This window comes from Xenopus laevis, chromosome 4S (genome assembly GCF_017654675.1).
Source record: "Xenopus laevis strain J_2021 chromosome 4S, Xenopus_laevis_v10.1, whole genome shotgun sequence".
In the NCBI taxonomy this organism is placed as follows: Eukaryota; Metazoa; Chordata; class Amphibia; order Anura; family Pipidae; genus Xenopus; species Xenopus laevis.
Window position 1 is genome coordinate 125,589,387 of NC_054378.1, and position 18,748 is coordinate 125,608,134.

Genomic DNA, 18,748 nt, shown 5'->3' on the forward strand with positions numbered 1-18,748 from the left:
GGTAGAAGGGGTGGAAGACAACGGATGACATGAACCCCATAAGACCCGTGTGTTTATCCGTGGGTCAAATGAGTTCATACTGAAAAGGAATTCATGTTTAGGTTTGACGTGTGCCAGCATGGGTAATTGCAACCCATAAAACTTCTCATAACACCATACCTGACTCCATCATTGGTGGGATAGATGTTTCCACTGCCCGTCCCCCAAACAAACATGGTTTCCATTAAGGGTCATAGCACCCAGGAATGTAATAATCTATTAAAACAACCATGGTGCATTGGGCATCACTCTGGTACATGGAATTCAACATTCCTTACAATGCCAGCCCACCAACACAGGTGTGTAGGCATTCAGCATTTAATTGAATGCATGACATTGCATTGGTGCAGAAGAGGGTGGGAAGACTACTGAAGGCTGGAGAATGTCTTATCAGACATGACCTTGATGCATTGTTATCAAATAGCCAAGAAACCCAAACATGCAGCTGCTGTGACCTGAAGCATAATCAAACCAAATGTGAGATTTCATATTTAAGGCAAATTTAAGAAACAATATGTATAAGCCTTATAACCTGAATCTTAAGGTTTTGTTTGATTCTCGGCAGCTTAGGTGATTCCATCACCCTGTAAGTAACCAGTCGCTCTGCTCTTGGGTAATTTGCATCTCACTTACAAAACATAAATACAGAATTCACCTAATAACATACATATCACGAACGCAGTGCTGCTCCCCTGTAATTACCCCTGTAACTCAATATCCAGAAGTAATTCAAATCAGGAATAAAACAGTTTGTACAAACAGTGAGTTCGGGTGACAAGGGCTTTATAAAAAAAAGGAGCACTGGCGTACTATAACTAAATATTGTAGGAGACCTACATATCTTCAAGGTTTTAGTCTTAATTGACTTAGAAATATCATCCGGCAGAAATAGATTGATGGATAAGTGACAGATTCAGTTACACCATTATGGCACGTATGGACAGCCAGACAAATGATCTGTAACTACTGGTGGTTTAGCCCAGTTCTTTCCAACTGTGGGCCAGATACTCTCTAAACTACATTTTTGATGGTCATATTTTAACACAACCGTGTTATCTAAAGAGGGCAGTTGAGCTTTTGGCCAGTCTGGGGGCAACGAAATCTCTGGCAGGGCCATATTTAGTTGGACAACCCTGGTTTACCCGCCATCTTGATTAGCAATGAATTATCCATTTAAGTAAAGAACATCTGGAAGTATGGGGTAGAGTCCAGAACATGTCTCTTTTAGTAGACCAATGTCTGACCCATACCTATGCAACAAGATCAGATATGGGCCCATGCAACCACATTTTCTCTAAAGTGTATCTGTACCAAAATGTATCTAACCCAAAATCTCAAACCCAACCTGTGGCCCACCAGAAGTCATCAGTAGTAGGCGTGAGACAGATAGGAGGAACCAGGCGTGATGTATTTTACTTGTAACTATGAAGGAAGCAGAGACTCTGGTCTGCTTTCTCTATAGCCACTCTGCTGCCTCAAAATTCGCATGCGTGCTGCAAACTACTTGCAGCAGGCAGGCAAGCATAAGCAGGTGGGGAGGCAGTGCTTCCCCTCCCAAGTTTTTCCATACGGGAGAGCCTTGCACCGTGTTGTTGCACTGCTGACTACTTGCCTGGAAAACTAAGCATCACTACAGGCAGGATCACCAGGGAGCTCCATTTTTTTTTTTAATGCCTTACAGGTGCCTTCAGCCTATCAGACTGAGGGTATTCATGGACCAATTGCAGGGTTATGACATCAGGGCTTTTCCACCCAAATCCTGACTGCCTTGTGGATATTCTGTGGGAAGCCAACCTAATGCAAAACAGGTGCCTACAGCATAGCAGACTCTGCTGGATACTCATGGACCACTCATACGGTTAGGACATTTAAGTGTCGGACTGGCCTACCAGGAAAACTCATGGTGGGCACAGGTATCAGTGGGCCTCTTGCTTCTAACCATTTGGCCTACTTCATGGTCATTCCCTATTTCTTTATGGGGAAAAATGCTTAATAATGGAAGAATATAGAAAGTAGATATAAATGTCTAGGACAATTAAGAATTCTTGAGTGAGGAGAGGAGGAAGAATAGTTTGGAAAGTAGGCCCATGTTCTAAAGTTTTATGGTGGGCCCACATCTAAGGTTTTCTGGCAAGCCGCTGGCATCCCAGTCCTACACTGAGGACATCAGGGCTTTTCAGCCCCAAATTCTGACTGTTTTGGAAAGCCAACCTGATGCAGCACCCTAAGGTAATGTCTACTAAACACAGTTCATAACAATAACATCAGAATTACAATAGAACATTTTCTATCTGGTAAAAATCCTCAGAGGTTCATATGTATGTTGGAATATCATTGAGGCCACAGTATACCCAGAACATTCCACGTGTTTGCTTAAACACTGGTTTCACACAATTGCACAGAGCCAAACATTTCGAGCATTTCCCAACAAGGCTCTGTTCCTTGATTATAACGTTTAATGAATACGATGGATTCTAGAAAGACCTGGTAAACTGTAATTGAACAAGGGATTGTGAGCATGCGGTTCAAAGTAATTGTTACCATACGGGAAGCTGGAATGCGTTTTCTATATGTATGTACATTCAATTAAAAGCATACAGAACCTGTTGGACTCATTTATCAGCTCTTCAGTTTCAAGGAAGAAAGCAGGAAAACAATAAGAATCAGCAGGGGTGTAACTATAGAGGAAGCAGACCCTGCACCTTCAGGGGGGCCCAGGAGGTATAGGGGCCACACAAGGCCCTAATTCATATACAGTTTCAATAAATATTGGTAAAACAAGTCAACTGCTAAAAAATTTGGGGGCCTGAAAAATAATTTGCTGTGGGGCCCAGTAATATCTAGTTACACCACTGAGAATCAGAGTAACAATCTCAAATCCCATTATCCAATGGAGACAAGCCCCGCCATTGTGACATCTACAATTAGATAACTCATCACTCTAGTGACTTGTGTTGGGCTGGCTAACAAGTGAAGACAGGGCAATGGTCTCTGCTACTTTCACTCCTTTCTGTAAGATCTTAAGGTAGGTTCCATTTAAAGCACTGACAAATAGGATGGTGATCCATGAAATATGCAATAATAAACCTTCAACTGATCTGGGGTGCAAGTATAGCTGGATAGGAAATAACTATACTGCACATTTAAGGCATGCATTCACACCTAACCAATCACATGCTTGTAGGCCTGCCAAAAAACTGTTGTACAGGCTGATACAGTAGATAAGTTTAAGAAGTTTGGATGGCTTTTTAGCAAGGGAGGAAATAAAGGGTTATGGAAGATAGCTCATAGTACAAGTTGATCCAGGGACTGGTCCCATTGCATCTTGGAGTCAGGAAGGCATATTTTCCCCCTCTGAGGCAAATTGGAGAGGCTTCAAATGTTTTTTGTCTTTTTTTGCCTTCCTCTAGATCAAATGACAGTTAGGCAGGTTATATATAGACTTAAGAGATTTAACTTGATGGACTTCTGTCTTTTCAAACTACCTTACTATGTATGTCTTGAAAAAGTCAGATATACTTATGCAATAAACGCTAGGCTGATCTTTGACAGGTCTAATGCAGTTTTCCACATCCAACCAACCCAGCCTGAATGTGTAGTCAGTCTCTGTGTGTCGCGCGATAAGGCTTAGTTGCGGATATTGCAATATCTGATAAGGATCTAATGTCTATGTAGGGAAATCCATTTGGAAGACGGTAAAGACAGTCTTTAGTGCTTATGCAGATGATACTTGGCTGTCTTCTCTCATTCCCAGGAACCATCAGAGTGCAGCCTTTGTAAAGGCAAAGACCCTGGCTAAGATTTCTGTCTGGAAGTGAAACAGCTGGCTCATGTAAAACAGGACAAGATAGCAGTAGTTCTGGTTGTCTGGTGAGAACACTGCAGTGAGACGGCTAATTAATAATCATGGGCAGTGAGGCTTGTGACTTGACACATATCCCTGTATTGCTTCTCTGCTGCAGTAGGAGATACAGGCAGCAGGATATATTGCTCTGGTTCTGTGTTCTGCATGCCAATGGAATGAACATTGAATACTCTTCAAAAGAAATGCAAGGCTTACAAAAGTTATTGTCCAGGGAAGGGCCTACTAGGTCTTCTGCTGGGTACAAGCTCTCCTTGGGATACCAATAAAATTCAAATGGTCATAAATCTGCCCTGAACTTCCTTCCTTTCTGATCAAAGAATGATAAAATGGCTACACATTTTCAGAAGATCTAAGCACTATCGCACTTCCCCTGATATCCAGTGGATACCATTAAGAAATTCCATTTGATCATATCCGAAATACCTATTTTCTTCTCATTAAGACATAGAACCATGCAGGAAGACATCCAAAAAGGAATCTGTACTCATGAAACCATGTTGACATGAGTCTGAGTGATGTTAATTGCACTGGGGTTTAGCTCTAATCTTAGCAGAGACTACAAGGGTGGTTCATACCCTAATCTTACAAACTACAGGTATAAAGATTACTCATATGTTCTACCGAGAATGCTACAATGCTTGTGTTGAGATTTTTATGGAGCAGGCTATACGCAGAGATTATCAACCAAATCAGATCCTACGGACATATCCCAACATGGCACTATACATTAATCATAGCATCTTGGCGAGTAGAACCTCATTGGGACATATGGTACATCTTTTAAGCAAACAGCCCACATCTGGTGCTATGAAACATACATTCAGTCTGAGTCCATCCTAATCCAACCACTTTCCATGTAAAGGTCTAGTTGGCAACCAAATATTTGATGAAGGTCATGCATAGTCAACCTTTAAGAGCACTGAGTTACAACCCATTGGATGTTGCTCTTATTGGCCTCAAAGCAGGTACTTATTTTTGAAATCCTGGCTTGGAGGGAATTTTGGCATAAAAACTGGGTGAAATGTCAAAGAGAGCTTCCTGTAGGCTGTCAGTCCACATAGGGGCTATCAGACAGCCAATCACAGCCATTATTTGCCATCCCAGGGACCTTTTTCATACTTGTGGTACTGCCCAACTTTTTACTTTTTTATGTATGAATGTGGTTCATGGGTAAAAAATAAAACGGTGGACCCCTGTTTTAGAGCTTTCCCACTTCTTTCGAAATCCTATACATTACAATATAAGCCATTATTATATAGCCAGTCAAAGAATTCTGTAGGATATACACCTGAGAATAGACAACTGGCAATCATATTGCAGATGTGTCAGATAATCTCTAATTTGTGTTATTTGTTTGGCTCACTTTTGGGGGTAAAATGCATCAGCTATAGATAGGGACAGAACAATAGGACATAAGTGATGACGTCACAATCTCCCCTTCCCTTACAATAACAACAGCTCAATCAAGTGACCTAAAGAGTTGCCTTGAGGAATCTTTACCTTCAACTGGATGCAGATCCCCTGCCGCAAACCATTACAGACAAGCAAACTCCCTGCTGCTTCTACCGGTGACTGCCGTAACCAATTACATTGATGCAGCACAAATCATTCACGTAAACTGTTCAGCATTTGGTCTCCTCTATTTCTGCAGGCATGAGCTCACTATGCTACTGTAGAATGAAAACACATGAAGGCAAAATAATTGCTAACTTTCAATGGGGACTTAATGTAAAATTAAACAATATACAGTCTATTATAATTACTTTAACCAACTGAACACTATCAAGGCCACACAAAAACAGCCCCCTATATAAATATTATGGACTGGGGGTTTATCACCGTAGAATAAAGCAGATTTGTGCTGACACAGCAAATCAGAATTCTCCCATGGAAATGTTATTTTGCCTGTTTTCATTACCCGCTCATCACAGACAAAATATTCAGAAATCAGAAGCCTAATCTCTGTCTCAAGGCGGCACACAGATCTCAGGCTCCTACTCAGCAAAAATATGGGAGATGACCTAGAATAATCTCACGAGAGGGTTTGATTTTTTTTCTTCTTCCCAGCAAGTTGCTCACGATAGAAATAAAAACTCTGAAATGACAAGTAGTTGTGTTTGCTTATTAATTCCTGCATTTACTTTCTGACCCAAATTTGCATGAGAGATTCCGTGCCGTGAATACAGAAAATTGATAGATGCCACCGGGGAGACTGAAACAAAGTTATGGCCCTTGGGATGCTAAAATGGTCCACCAAAAATTGGGCTTAGATACATTAGTCGAGATGTTTCCCTAGGGTCCCCAACCTATTTTACCCGTGAGTCACACTCAAATTTAAAGAGTTGGGGAGCAACACAAGCATGGAAAACCCCTGGGTTGCCAAATAAGGGCTGTGATTGGCTATTTGGTAGCCCCTATGTGGACTGACAGCCTACAGGAGGCTCTGTTTGGCAGTACATAGAAAAAAGAAGAAAAATTGATCAATGCACATTCCCTGGCCCCGTCATATCAGTAATCTATGCAGATATTACTGATATGACAGGGGATCAGGGAATGTGCATTGATCAATTTTTCTTCTTTTTTCTATGTCTGTAGTTAATTTGGCCAGATCAGTAGCACTCCCATTGTATTTTAGTATGTTTTTATTAAGCCATGGAGTGCTCCCACAACCTTTCCTTTTTGCATTCTGTTTGGCAGTACACATGTTTTTTTTTTTTGCAACAAAAAATTTTCCTTCAAGCCAGGATTTTAAAAATAAGCACCTACTTTAAGGTCAATGACCACAACATCCATGGGGCTGGTGAGCAAGTCGCTGGATGGGGAACCACTAATCTAGGCCACACCACCCTGAAAGCGCCCAATCTTTTCTGATTTCGGAAGCCATCCGGGGCCAGGCCTGGTTAGTACCAGAGAATACCAGGTGTCGTAGGCTTAGCCTACAACCACTAATCTAGAGACAAGGTGCCAATGGTGACACGTGCATCTGGTGCTCCAAAGACACTAAAAATGTGTTTAATGGGACCTTAAAGACATAAATTAGAGAGTTATACAAGAGGGTTCTAGATAACACCTAAGTGCTACAACCACAAAAAGGGTTCTAGTGCTAAAAACCAAAGAAAGAGCTCTTCGGTCTACAAAAGCTTTAGATTAATGCTCCATGACATAAATCTTCGAAAAGCCAGGCAAGTGGACAAGGTGGGCATTCCCTTAAACAATGAATGTACTTCAGAGGCACCACAAACTACCTAGGTCTGACTTTTAAGGACACCGTATTTGTCCAAAAATGTTAGAGGTAGGCTTAACTATAAACGTAACCCACTTGCGAGCTGCCTGGTTTTTGGGTAGGGGGGGTGGGGAGTCATATCACCCGTTAGATCATATAATACATCCCTAACATCAGTCGGTGAGTTTAACTCAAGCACATTCTTCCATTTGTATCAGCTGAAGACTGTCTTCACTTAATTCCCGGGATAAATAAAAGGAAACTCGGTAATAAACGCAACGGAAAAGTGTGATGGGCGAAGAAATTCGACAGACACGAATCCACTGCAAATTTCATTCGCCAGACACGAATTCGCTGTGAATTGTCTCGTTTTGCCGCAATCGACAATTCGCCGGTGAAAAATCCGCCGCAATAAAAAAAAATTGACACGTCAAAATTATTCGGACCCCCATTGACTTTAATGCATTTGGACCAAATAGTCGCACATATAAAAATTGTCACTCACGTCAAAATTTACATTACTTTGACGCCCATTGACTTCAATGCATTTAGCAAAATTTTTGACGTGTGACATCTCTTTTTATTACAGCTATGGGACCCATTATCCAGAATGCTCAGGACCTGGGGTTTTTCAGATAACAGATCTTTCCATAATTTGGATCTTCATACCTTAAGTCTACTAGAAAATCATATAAACATAAAATAAACCCAATAGTCTGGTTTTGCTTCCAATAAGGATTAATTATATCTTAGTTGGGATCAAGTACAAGCTACTCTTTTATTATTACACAAATATACATAATCAAATATTGGAGACAGCCTTTTAGTAATTCGGAGCATTATGGATAACGGGTTTCCGGATAACAGATCCCATTATTGTCTCGGCTTGCACTCTATCTGGAAGAAAGCTTTTTTTTAAAAATAGAGCTGCCGTATATGGGACCACACACCAGTGCTGTAAATAAAGGATGTGGTGACATATTGGTTTGGAGTTTTATTTCCCCTTTCATGTATAATCTTTCAGAAGAAATGATAAAAAAAAATATTTTGTTTATTATCAACAATTCTGCAACACAAACTTGCTAAATGATCCTCTCGGTCCTCTCTCTCTGCGGGATGTGATAAACATGGATTGTGTTTCCGTTATTTATTTTAATGTCTAATCTAGATTTAGAAGTCGAGATGACTGACTCGCCGCAGCGCTGCGTGATTGACAACGAATACTTTTATCTCCATTTTCTGTGAAACCCAAACACCTTTGACACTTTCCCGGAAACAAAGAAAATGTATTTGCAGTCTCCGATCCAGAGAGAAGAGAAAAGCTTTAATTACAGGCCAGGCACTAGATGTCATTGTTTTATTCTCTGCAATGAGTCTCACACTTTCTCTGCAGTAATAGTAAGAAATATGTATAAATGGAAGTTAAAATAATAGAATTTATTTAATAGAATAATGCGAATTTTTCACAGTTTTGCGAATTTAGCAGGAAATGCAAATTTTGACGCCGGCGTCCAAATATTTTTGACGCTGGCGACAATTCTGACACCGGCAACGATTTGCCACTGGCGACAATTCTGTCGCCCACAATTGTCGCAAGCATCTGAGTTGTCGTCAGCGAGTTTTTTGCGGCAATTTCGCAAATTTATTCGGCAGCGGCTAAAAACGGAAATTTGGCACAAATTCGCGCCTGGCGAATAAATTCGCCCATCACTAATTTCTGGTCATTTTTAAATTAACAAAAAAAAAAAACAACAACAAGAGTAACGGTATTCCCATTTATTTTAATGCTTACAAATAAAGTAAGAACAGTATCTTTGGTATTTTTTTTATTTTTAGAATAAACAAAATACAGGAACGGGACCCGTTATCCAGAATACTTAGGACCTGGGGGTTTTGGAGAAAGAATCTTTCCATAATGTGGAATGTGAAGTAGGTCTACTAGAAAATCATGTAAACATTAAATAAACCCAATAGGCTGGTTTTGCTTCCAATAAGGATTAATTATATCTTAGTTGGGATCAAGTACAAGCGACTGTTTTATTATTACACAGAAAAAGGTAATTATTTTTTAAAATTCAGATCATTCCGATAAAATGGAGTCTATGGGAGATGGCCTTCCCCTAATTCAGAGCTTTCTGGATAACGGGTTTCCAGATAACGGATCCCATAGCTGTAAATAACAACAGAAGTCCAGGTTTTGAATAGGAGAATAATGATACTGTACCAGCATCCCTGATATTTTTTTAATTAGCATCCATGATATAGAGCTTAATTTTTAAAATAAAATAACAGCATCCCTGGAATTTAAAATAAATAAATAATAATAAAAATAAAGAATACCAGCATCCCTGATCTTTTTTTTTTTTTTTCTAATTAGCATCCATGATATATATGATCTTATTTTTTAAAATAAAATAATAGCATCCCTGGAATTTAAATAAATAAATAAATAATAAAAAATTGCATAATACCAGCATCCCTGGTATTTGTTTCTTAAATAAATAAAAGAATAATACAAGTATCCCTGGGATTTGGTTTTCAAGTGGTTTTTGGTTTTCTATCAACATCCCTGAGGTTTTTTTTTATTTATAAAGTTATTAATAATAACAGCATTATCTATTTTTACAAAAAATAAAATAACTACAGCTCTCCAATCCCCCTGCACTATTAGATGCAGTAACGTAACTAGGCAAAGTCGGGCCCGGGTGCAGGCTGTGCAGCCGGGCCTCAACCCCTCCGGAATCCATTTTTCTAGGTGGCTACGAGGGCGCAAATTGCCAACGGGCCCCCAGGGGGTTGCGGTCTCTGGTACAATTGCACCACCTGCTCCCCCGCTAGTTTCGCCACTGATTATATGTGTTAATAGAAAACCACCCTAGGCATTTGCCCTGCAGCATTCTCTTCTGCTGCAGACCAAGTTGGAAAGGTGGAGTCACATTGCTTTGTTCTATTAATGCCTCCTGGTTGTAAACCCCAGGGATTATCCACAGAAATCAGGAAACCCAATCCCTAGTTTTTTGGACATGCTGGATTGATAAAATGAGAAAGAGCTGCCTCCATGCCTCCAGGTGAAGGTAAGGGTTGGGTCTCCACCTTTGATCTTCTCCTAGTCTGGATAGTGGCGTCAGGGGAATGTGACATTAGAGGAGGCAGAAGAATGACGTCAGGGGGTCGGGTGGTGACCTTTAAAGAGAAGAGTGACTCCATCTATGGGGGAGTACGTATGCAATGGATGGGAATTGCTCCTATTCAGGAATCATATTAGACAAGTTTCAGATCTCTGAAACCCAGACAGGCAGACTAGAACTAAACAGGCTGTATAAACAAGGTTATATAAACATGCATTTCCCAAACCCTAAAAATAAAGGTTTCTATAATAAATACGTTCATGCTGGGTTTTTTTAATAACATGTTCCCTCAAAATAAATGTTCTCTGTTCAAGCTCACCTATAAGGTCAGACAACCTCTGCTCTCCTGGCAAACAAAGCAGTGATAAGAACCTCGTAATCCTTTTGCATCCCAGTTGCTACGTACACAAGCGATGTGTTAAATTCCCTCCAGTTATCATTAACAGGATTAACAAATAGAAGAATAGGAAATAACTGATGGTGTCTCACTCATTTACAGTGAATCTCATTTCCACCTGCAGAGATCTCACTTCATCAGGTACAGTATATATATATATTTCAAATAAGGGACGAGAAATCAGTCTAACAGTTGGAATAAAGACTAATCACTAGCAGTTAACCTGAAGTGCTCTTCTCCTTTCCATCGAAATACTGGGAAATCAGACAGTGATAGGGCTTTCAATCATGTATAGGGCTTAAGTTTCCCAAAGTAGCTTTATTATTATTTATAAAGAGCCGACATATTCTGTAGCGCTGTAAAATTGAGCAGCAAATACATCAATCATACAGACAATATATCGAACACCTAAGAGTATCTAGTAGAGTTAAGTCTAAAATAACTGGACTTTGTGTTTTCTTGTAGACTTTCACCACTTATAGGGATAAATTTATCAAAGAGTGAAGTTCCGCCACTAGAGTGAAATTCCACAGCTCTCAATTCATTTCTATGGGATTTTGAAAGGCGTATTTATCAATGGGTGAAAGTGAAAGATCACCCTTTGATAAATACGCCTATAAAAATCCCATAGAAATGAATGGAGAGTGGCGGAATTTCACTCTAGTGGCGGAACTTCACTATTAACTTCACTCTTTGATAAATATACCCCATCATCTTTTCGAAGAAGCCGTTCAGGTGAGCTTTAGACTTAACGCTACTAGATAATGTATATCATGACCTGCATGAATTTCCATTGACAATACACAAAAGGTAAAGATGACCCTGTTCTTTAGAGCGTCCAATCTTTAAATAATACACTTGCAATGCATCTAGCTTTGCCAGTATGAGCGTAAAAGACCATCTGTCCACCACAAAAAAAGTGTCACGTTATTCATCTACAGTTATCAGCTTCTGAGCCACATGTGAAGGAAGGCCAAAACAAGAAGCATCACATGAACCTATAACCTAACGTAAAAACAGATTCGCATATTTCCAGCCTGGTTGCTAGACCAACAAGTTTACTAAAGACTGAATGGTTCTAAAGGACCAGTTCCACCAGCAAAAGGAAGGGTTGACGAACAGTTGATATAAACAAGCTGCCCTGTAGCTATGGGGGCAGCCATTCAAGTTGAAGACTATAGGGCATTTATGTTTACATAGTTGATGACACATAAGTTGTGTACAGTACAACAGATGTAGTTGGTACACAGGGAGATAAACAGTGGTTGCATTCCTTCATGGCTCTCTACAGAGCTATAAACAATAAAAGCTCTTCCATAAGCAACCAAGAAATATAATAATTTCATGGAGTTATTGTTCCTTCAAAAAGGCAGCGAAAAAGGGTCGACATAAAAACAAACTTCATTACAAAAGCCTAAAATGAATAGACTTGGGCAAGAAACAATTTAATTGCAACCCCCTTGGCAACACCGTAGCTTGCCACAAGCCAAAACACTCTTGACAGCTAAAAATAAACCACTCATTTCTTGATATAGCGAATCATAGTACTTCCATGCCGACGGGATGGAATTTTCTAGAAAATAGATACATTGCCATGTTAAAGCCCATATGTATAAATCTCACCAGAATAGGACCAGTAAGGCTCCGCAGCTGCCTTCCGCCTTCGTATCTGCACAGTGCTGCCAGGTCTGTTCCCATGTAGAGATCCGGAGTTACCCTCAGTGAATGCTGCCAAAGAAAAACAGAACAATAAGGGTTGATTACAATGGATAATGGTGAAGGAATTACAAATGCAGAGGAACATTTAGAAATTGTGAACATAGAACAGCCGTCAAGTGAGAATGAAGTAGCACTTCTGTAGGGGTAGGGAGGCAACATATGTCCTCCAAAGTGTGTCTATCCCAACCTTTAAACAATGAGTTTGGCCCGTATTAGGTAAAAGTCATGGGAATCACTGCCCAGATGACTATAGACAAGCAGGGGAGATGTTGGAGGACATCAAATCTATGGAGCAGGCAAGACAACTGCCTTGATTGTCCCGCAAGAATTACCATCTGAAATGCAGCTTGGTTGGAAAAGGAACAAATAAAGGAAAACAATGAAAGAAACTCAATCTCTCTTGGCAAAGGTGCATTTATTGTATTTATGTATTATTTATGTGTTCTGAGGGTATTACACATGAAGTCGCATTGCACCACATCTACTGGTTCTTATATAAGGAATTGCCCTTGGGATAAAGCAAAACATGTAAAAAAATGTTTATGTCTGCCCCAAAAACAACATTGACCTTGATCATGAGTCCCTGGGGAAAGAGTAAGGTAGTCTAGAGCTTTCAAGAGGAAAGAGAGGCCTTCAGTCAAGCTAGAGTTGGACATGAGGACAACGGTTATCTGGATTCCTTGATACTCATTGAAGCCCAACTAGAAAGTCACAAATCATATGGGCTGGTAATTACATATTACAGGTATGGGACCTGTTATCCAGGATGCTCGGGACCTGGGGTTTTCCGGATAAAGGATCTTTCTGTAATTTTGATCTTTATACCATAAGTCTACTAGAAAATCATGTAAACATTAAATCAACCCAAAAGGAAGATTTGCTCCAATAAGGATTAATTATATCTTAGTTGGGATCAAGTACAACCTACTGTTTTATTATTACAGAGAAAAAGTAAAACGTTTTTAAAAATTTGGATTATGTCATTATAACGGAGTGTATGGGAGATGGCCGTTCCATAATTTGGAGCCTTCTGGATAACGACCCCATACCTGTACTATGTACAGAACCTTGTAAAGAGTTAAGCGCTCTTAATGCTGGACCTTAATGAAATGCTTGAACCAAAAAAAAGAAAAAATGCCTTTAAATGCATTTTTTAAGGCGATAATTCCTATTCAGCACAATGGAAGGCGCCAATGGGTAATTTTAGGCACTTTAACATTGCGTTCTAGGCTCTGAGGTTTTATAAATTTGAGTGGGGTTATTCTTTAGTGCACACGAGATGAAGTCACAATTACAGCTTTATTCAAGCCACAATTCCCATTCAGCACAATGAAAGGCGACAGTGGGTAATTTTAGGCGTTTCAACATCAATTCTTAGACTTTGAGGTCTTATGAACCCTGTCGTTTTCCTTTAGTGCAAAAAGCGATGTGAAAACTGCAACATTTTCATTGTATAAACAATCCAAACAAAACTCTAGTGTTTTTGATGTACAGTATTGGAACCGTAATCACGGCTTGCGTTCCTGATATTGGCACAAAACCCGACAGAGTTAACTGCAAGCTCTGAGCTTTGCCCAGTGGAATAACTCCCAAAAAAAAAAAACGTTAAAAAAAAATTTCCATCAAGGAATGCAGCACAAATAAAAGAAGTCAACTGTTTTGTCCCCTGGAGAATTTGCTCTAAAGAATGCGGCTGTTAACATCTGCTTTTTGTTTACACACATCTCGGGAACACGAGCCACAAATGCAAATTGTCCTCGCAACGGAGTTTCACTTGGCTGAATCCAATCTAGGCCGCCGCATAGTCACCGGGAAACATTTTAAGCTAAGGCTGCGGATTCCTCATCTAAATAAAGATTTTGGAGATGAATCTGAAACAATAAACAGCTTTTAACCTTTTTCTATCAAGTTAAAGAGCCGTAAGGAATACTGACCATATGGGCATGCATGGCACCTTGGGGGCAATCAATCTTTGACCCTGTCAATGGGCAACTGTAGACTCAAGAAGAGATCAGTCTGAATTCTACTATTTGGTCTTCTGTATGGATGTACAACTCAATATCCAACTGCCCACCCTGCATGCTGATTGGCTGTATAAACACCTGGTCAGTCTCTATGAAAACCTTAAATAGACCCTATAATGGGGCAAATTAAAGGGGAATTGGGTTGAATGGAACAAGAAAAATGCCTGAAATGCTGGTAAATATAGAATAACAATTGAGGGCATAGCCTTTATGTACTGGCTAGGCTGTTAGGATGTAGATGTTTCAGATATCCGAATTAACCCCCCCCGCTAAATGAGGCTGACAAATATTATGGAAGCCCTAAAAGCTGACAAGAGCCTCCATTGTGAAGCCTATCACAGATGTACATTTTATAGCAAAGGGAGAATGCCACGAGGCTCAATCCCAGAGATATATATTGACTGAGCTCCTAAAAAGCCAGACAAGTGAAGCCATAAAACGGAAAGATTCAGTCACGTCCTGCTGCTTTAAGACTGAACAGCAAAGCATTAAAATACCCTTGTTTGGGCTAAAATACAAAGTAGAATGGCTAACGCTCTGGCTTACCACATGGTGCCTATAGTAACAGTGGATAATAGTCTCTGGGAAGGGAGTGTGACTGTGGGATAGCAGGTATAGTAGGGAGAGATGGTGTCTATAGTAACAGTGGGATAATAGTCTCTGGGAAGGGAGTGTGACTGTGGGATAGCAGGTATAGTAGGGAGAGATGGTGCCTATAGTAACAGTGGGATAATAGTCTCTGGGAAGGGAGTGTGACTGTGGGATAGCAGGTATAGTAGGGAGAGATGGTGTCTATAGTAACAGTGGATAATAGTCTCTGGGAAGGGAGTGTGACTGTGGGATAGCAGGTATAGTAGGGAGAGATGGTGCCTATAGTAACAGTGGATAATAGTCTCTGGGAAGGGAGTGTGACTGTGGGATAGAGGTATAGTAGGGAGAGATGGTGCCTAATAGTAACAGTGGGATAATAGTCTCTGGGAAGGAGTGTGACTGTGGGATAGCAGGTATAGTAGGGAGAGATGGTGCCTATAGTAACGTGGGATAATAGTCTCTGGGAAGGGAGTGTGACTGTGGGATAGCAGGTATAGTAGGGAGAGATGTGCCTATAGTAACAGTGGATAATAGTCTCTGGGAAGGGAGTGTGACTGTGGATAGCAGGTATAGTAGGGAGAGATGGTGCCTATAGTAACAGTGGGATAATAGTCTCTGGGAAGGGAGTGTGACTGTGGGATAGCAGGTATAGTAGGGAGAGATGGTGCCTATAGTAACAGTGGATAATAGTCTTTGGGAAGGAGTGTGACTGTGGGATAGCAGGTATAGTAGGGAGAGATGGTGTCTATAGTAACAGTGGGATAATAGTCTCTGGGAAGGGAGTGTGGACTGTGGGATAGCAGGTATAGTAGGGAGAGATGGTGCCTATAGTAACAGTGGGATAATAGTCTCTGGGAAGGGAGTGTGACTGTGGGATAGCAGGTATAGTAGGGAAGAGATGGTGCCTATAGTAACAGTGGATAATAGTCTCTGGGAAGGGAGTGTGACTGTGGGATAGCAGGTATAGTAGGAGAGATGGCTGCCTATAGTAACAGTGTATAATAGTCTCTGGGAAGGGAGTGTGACTCTGGGATAGCAGGTATAGTAGGGAGAGATGGTGTCTATAGTAACAGTGGGATAATAGTCTCTGGGAAGGGAGTGTGACTGTGGGATAGCAGGTATAGTAGGGAGAGATGGTGCCTATAGTAACAGTGGGATAATAGTCTCTGGGAAGGGAGTGTGACTGTGGATAGCAGGTATAGTAGGGAGAGATGGTGCCTATAGTAACAGTGGGATAATAGTCTCTGGGAAGGGAGTGTGACTGTGGGATAGCAGGTATAGTAGGGAAGAGATGGTGCCTATAGTAACAGTGGATAATAGTCTCTGGGAAGGGAGTGTGACTGTGGGATAGCAGGTATAGTAGGGAAGAGATGGTGCCTATAGTAACAGTGGATAATAGTCTCTGGGAAGGGAGTGTGGCTGTGGGATAGCAGGTATAGTAGGGAGAGATGGTGTCTATAGTAACAGTGGATAATAGTCTCTGGGAAGGGAGTGTGACTGTGGGATAACAGGTATAGTAGGGAGAGATGGTGTCTATAGTAACAGTGGATAATAGTCTCTGGGAAGGGAGTGTGGCTGTGGGATAGCAGGTATAGTAGGGAGAGATGGTGCCTATAGTATAGTAATAGTCTCTGGGAACAGTGATGAGAAACTACCTAATAAACTTGGTTTATTTCACCCAAGAATCATGATTAAGACAATAATGTATGCAGCAGTCTATGAGGAGTGGGTGGATAACAGGGAAACTGCACAGTGACAAACGTTATTATGGATATGAGCAAAAGAAGGCCGGGGGGGGGGGAGGTGTAGGGACACACACACATCACTACTAACAGATGAGCCCCTGTAATCACTGGGGAGAAACACCATGGAAACTTGTCCCGGGAACCAGAAGTCACATTCAGAGTAATGTTTAAAGGGAAAGTCACCGAACTATAAGATGTCTCAGTGCTCATATTACAGAGAGACGCCATTAAACAATGCCATTGTCACTATTCCCTTGTATCTAACACAACTGACCCTTTCGATTTGCTCATTGCCGTTACAGAGAGACACCATAAATCTATGCCAGCATAAGAAATTCCCCTGGACCAAGCACAATTCAGCAGGAACAGCCTCACGGTCAATACAGAGAGATACCAGTTAGCAGCCTATCCAGCAGGAACGTTCTAACGTCAATGCAATGCGCATCAATGAATACAAACACATAACAAACGGCATATTGTTTCCATTCAGAAAGTCACGTCTTTGCTTTCCCATCCTTCCTACACAGCTAAACCTCTCTTGTAGAATGAGATGAAGGTCATGGTGTTGCTCACAATGGGACCGTGCACTTTAGTAGAGTATAATTAGCACAGAAATAGCATCAGGGTTAATGCTCCACTTCCTGAGATGCTCCAGTCCGCAAGAATCACATCTGTCCCCTGGTGGGATCCCTGCAGATGTGTCCTTGCAACCCCCCCCTCTAGTCCTGGAACCCATTAAGGCCATCATCATTGTGCAGGATTCTCACCACACAAAGCCACACTTTGTTTCAGGCACAGCATGTGTGGTTTAACAAACAATGAAGAACGATGGAAAACTAAGGAAAACGAGTCTGCGGGAGACAGAGCATTGAGTTCCAGCCTTTCCCAAATTGTCTTGTGGTCAATGTGCCTTTGATTGTATTGGGTCCCAACTTGGTTTTGTCCAGATGGGCGACATTCCTGCAGAATTTAATGATCCCTACGATTGTTCAGAAATGTACCCCAGGGCCTGTTGTGGGTTCAGCAACATTCAAAAACAACTTTATCCATTGATCATCCATCTTCTGACCAGGTCTAGAGCTTTTAGGGTTCCTTCAGGTATCAACTGTGTAAGACCAAAGGGCACATCTAGGATTTAATGTGATAATGAGCCCACAACAGGCCTTTAGTGATAGGCGAATTTCTCCTGTTCGCGAATTTTCTGCAAAATCCTCGAAACATCGAAAAATTTGCGAAAAAATAGTGAAAATCTACAGCTGCATCCAATTTTGGACGCGTGTCCGAAAAGTCGATTGCGTCAACTTTGACATTCGCATTAAAGTCAATGGGTGCCCGAGTAGTGTTGATGCACGGCAATTTTGACGCAAACGACTTTTCGGACGTGCATCCAAATTTTTTTGACGCCGACAAATTTTTCCGTGACACTCATGAATTTATTCACGGTGAGATGCAGAAATTTGCCGCAAATTCATGACAGGCAAATTTATTCGCCCATCACTACTGGCCTAATGGGATCATTGGAATGAGAAGGTCAATCATTTCCCAGTGTTTAAAAGGATATTGCGGGGTCAGACTGGGCTGGCGGGACACCGGGCAAAAAACAGGTGGGCCCCAGCACTTTTGGACCCCACCAGCCCAGACCCTCTCTCTGCTCTCCCTCTCCTTACCTCCCGCCCTGATCCCAGTTGGGCTAACATAATGGAAAGAAGGGGGTTGGACAGGGAGTGCAGAGTGGGCTTTGTTATTGATTGGCCTGGGGACGGTATAGGGGCCCCTGAGGCTGGAGGCCCGGCGGGCCCTGACCCCCCAAGTCAGACAATGGAATACTGTCATGGGAAAACATTTTTTTTTTTTTATCAAAATGCATGCTCTCCTCCAGCAGCATCCTGCATTAAAATCCATTTAAAAAAAAAAAAAAAAGGGCTAGACATGTTGCTATTTTCCCAGATGCCCTCAGTCATGTGATTGCTGCACTGCAAGTTGGAGTAATATCTCCCCACCCCCAGCAGCCTTACAA

At 41.2% G+C, this 18,748-nt stretch overlaps 1 protein-coding gene across 2 annotated transcripts in view; it reads right to left on the minus strand.

Annotated features, from left to right (window-relative positions):
* The window catches only part of ptprg.S (protein tyrosine phosphatase, receptor type G S homeolog), a 350,843-nt gene that overhangs the window by 277,401 nt on the left and 54,694 nt on the right, over positions 1 to 18,748 (minus strand). For both annotated transcript variants that reach the window (XM_041561822.1, XM_041561823.1), the window contains exon 2: positions 12,276 to 12,380. In XM_041561822.1, coding sequence (XP_041417756.1) covers positions 12,276 to 12,380 — 105 coding nt within the window. The remainder of the gene's footprint in view (positions 1 to 12,275; positions 12,381 to 18,748) is intronic.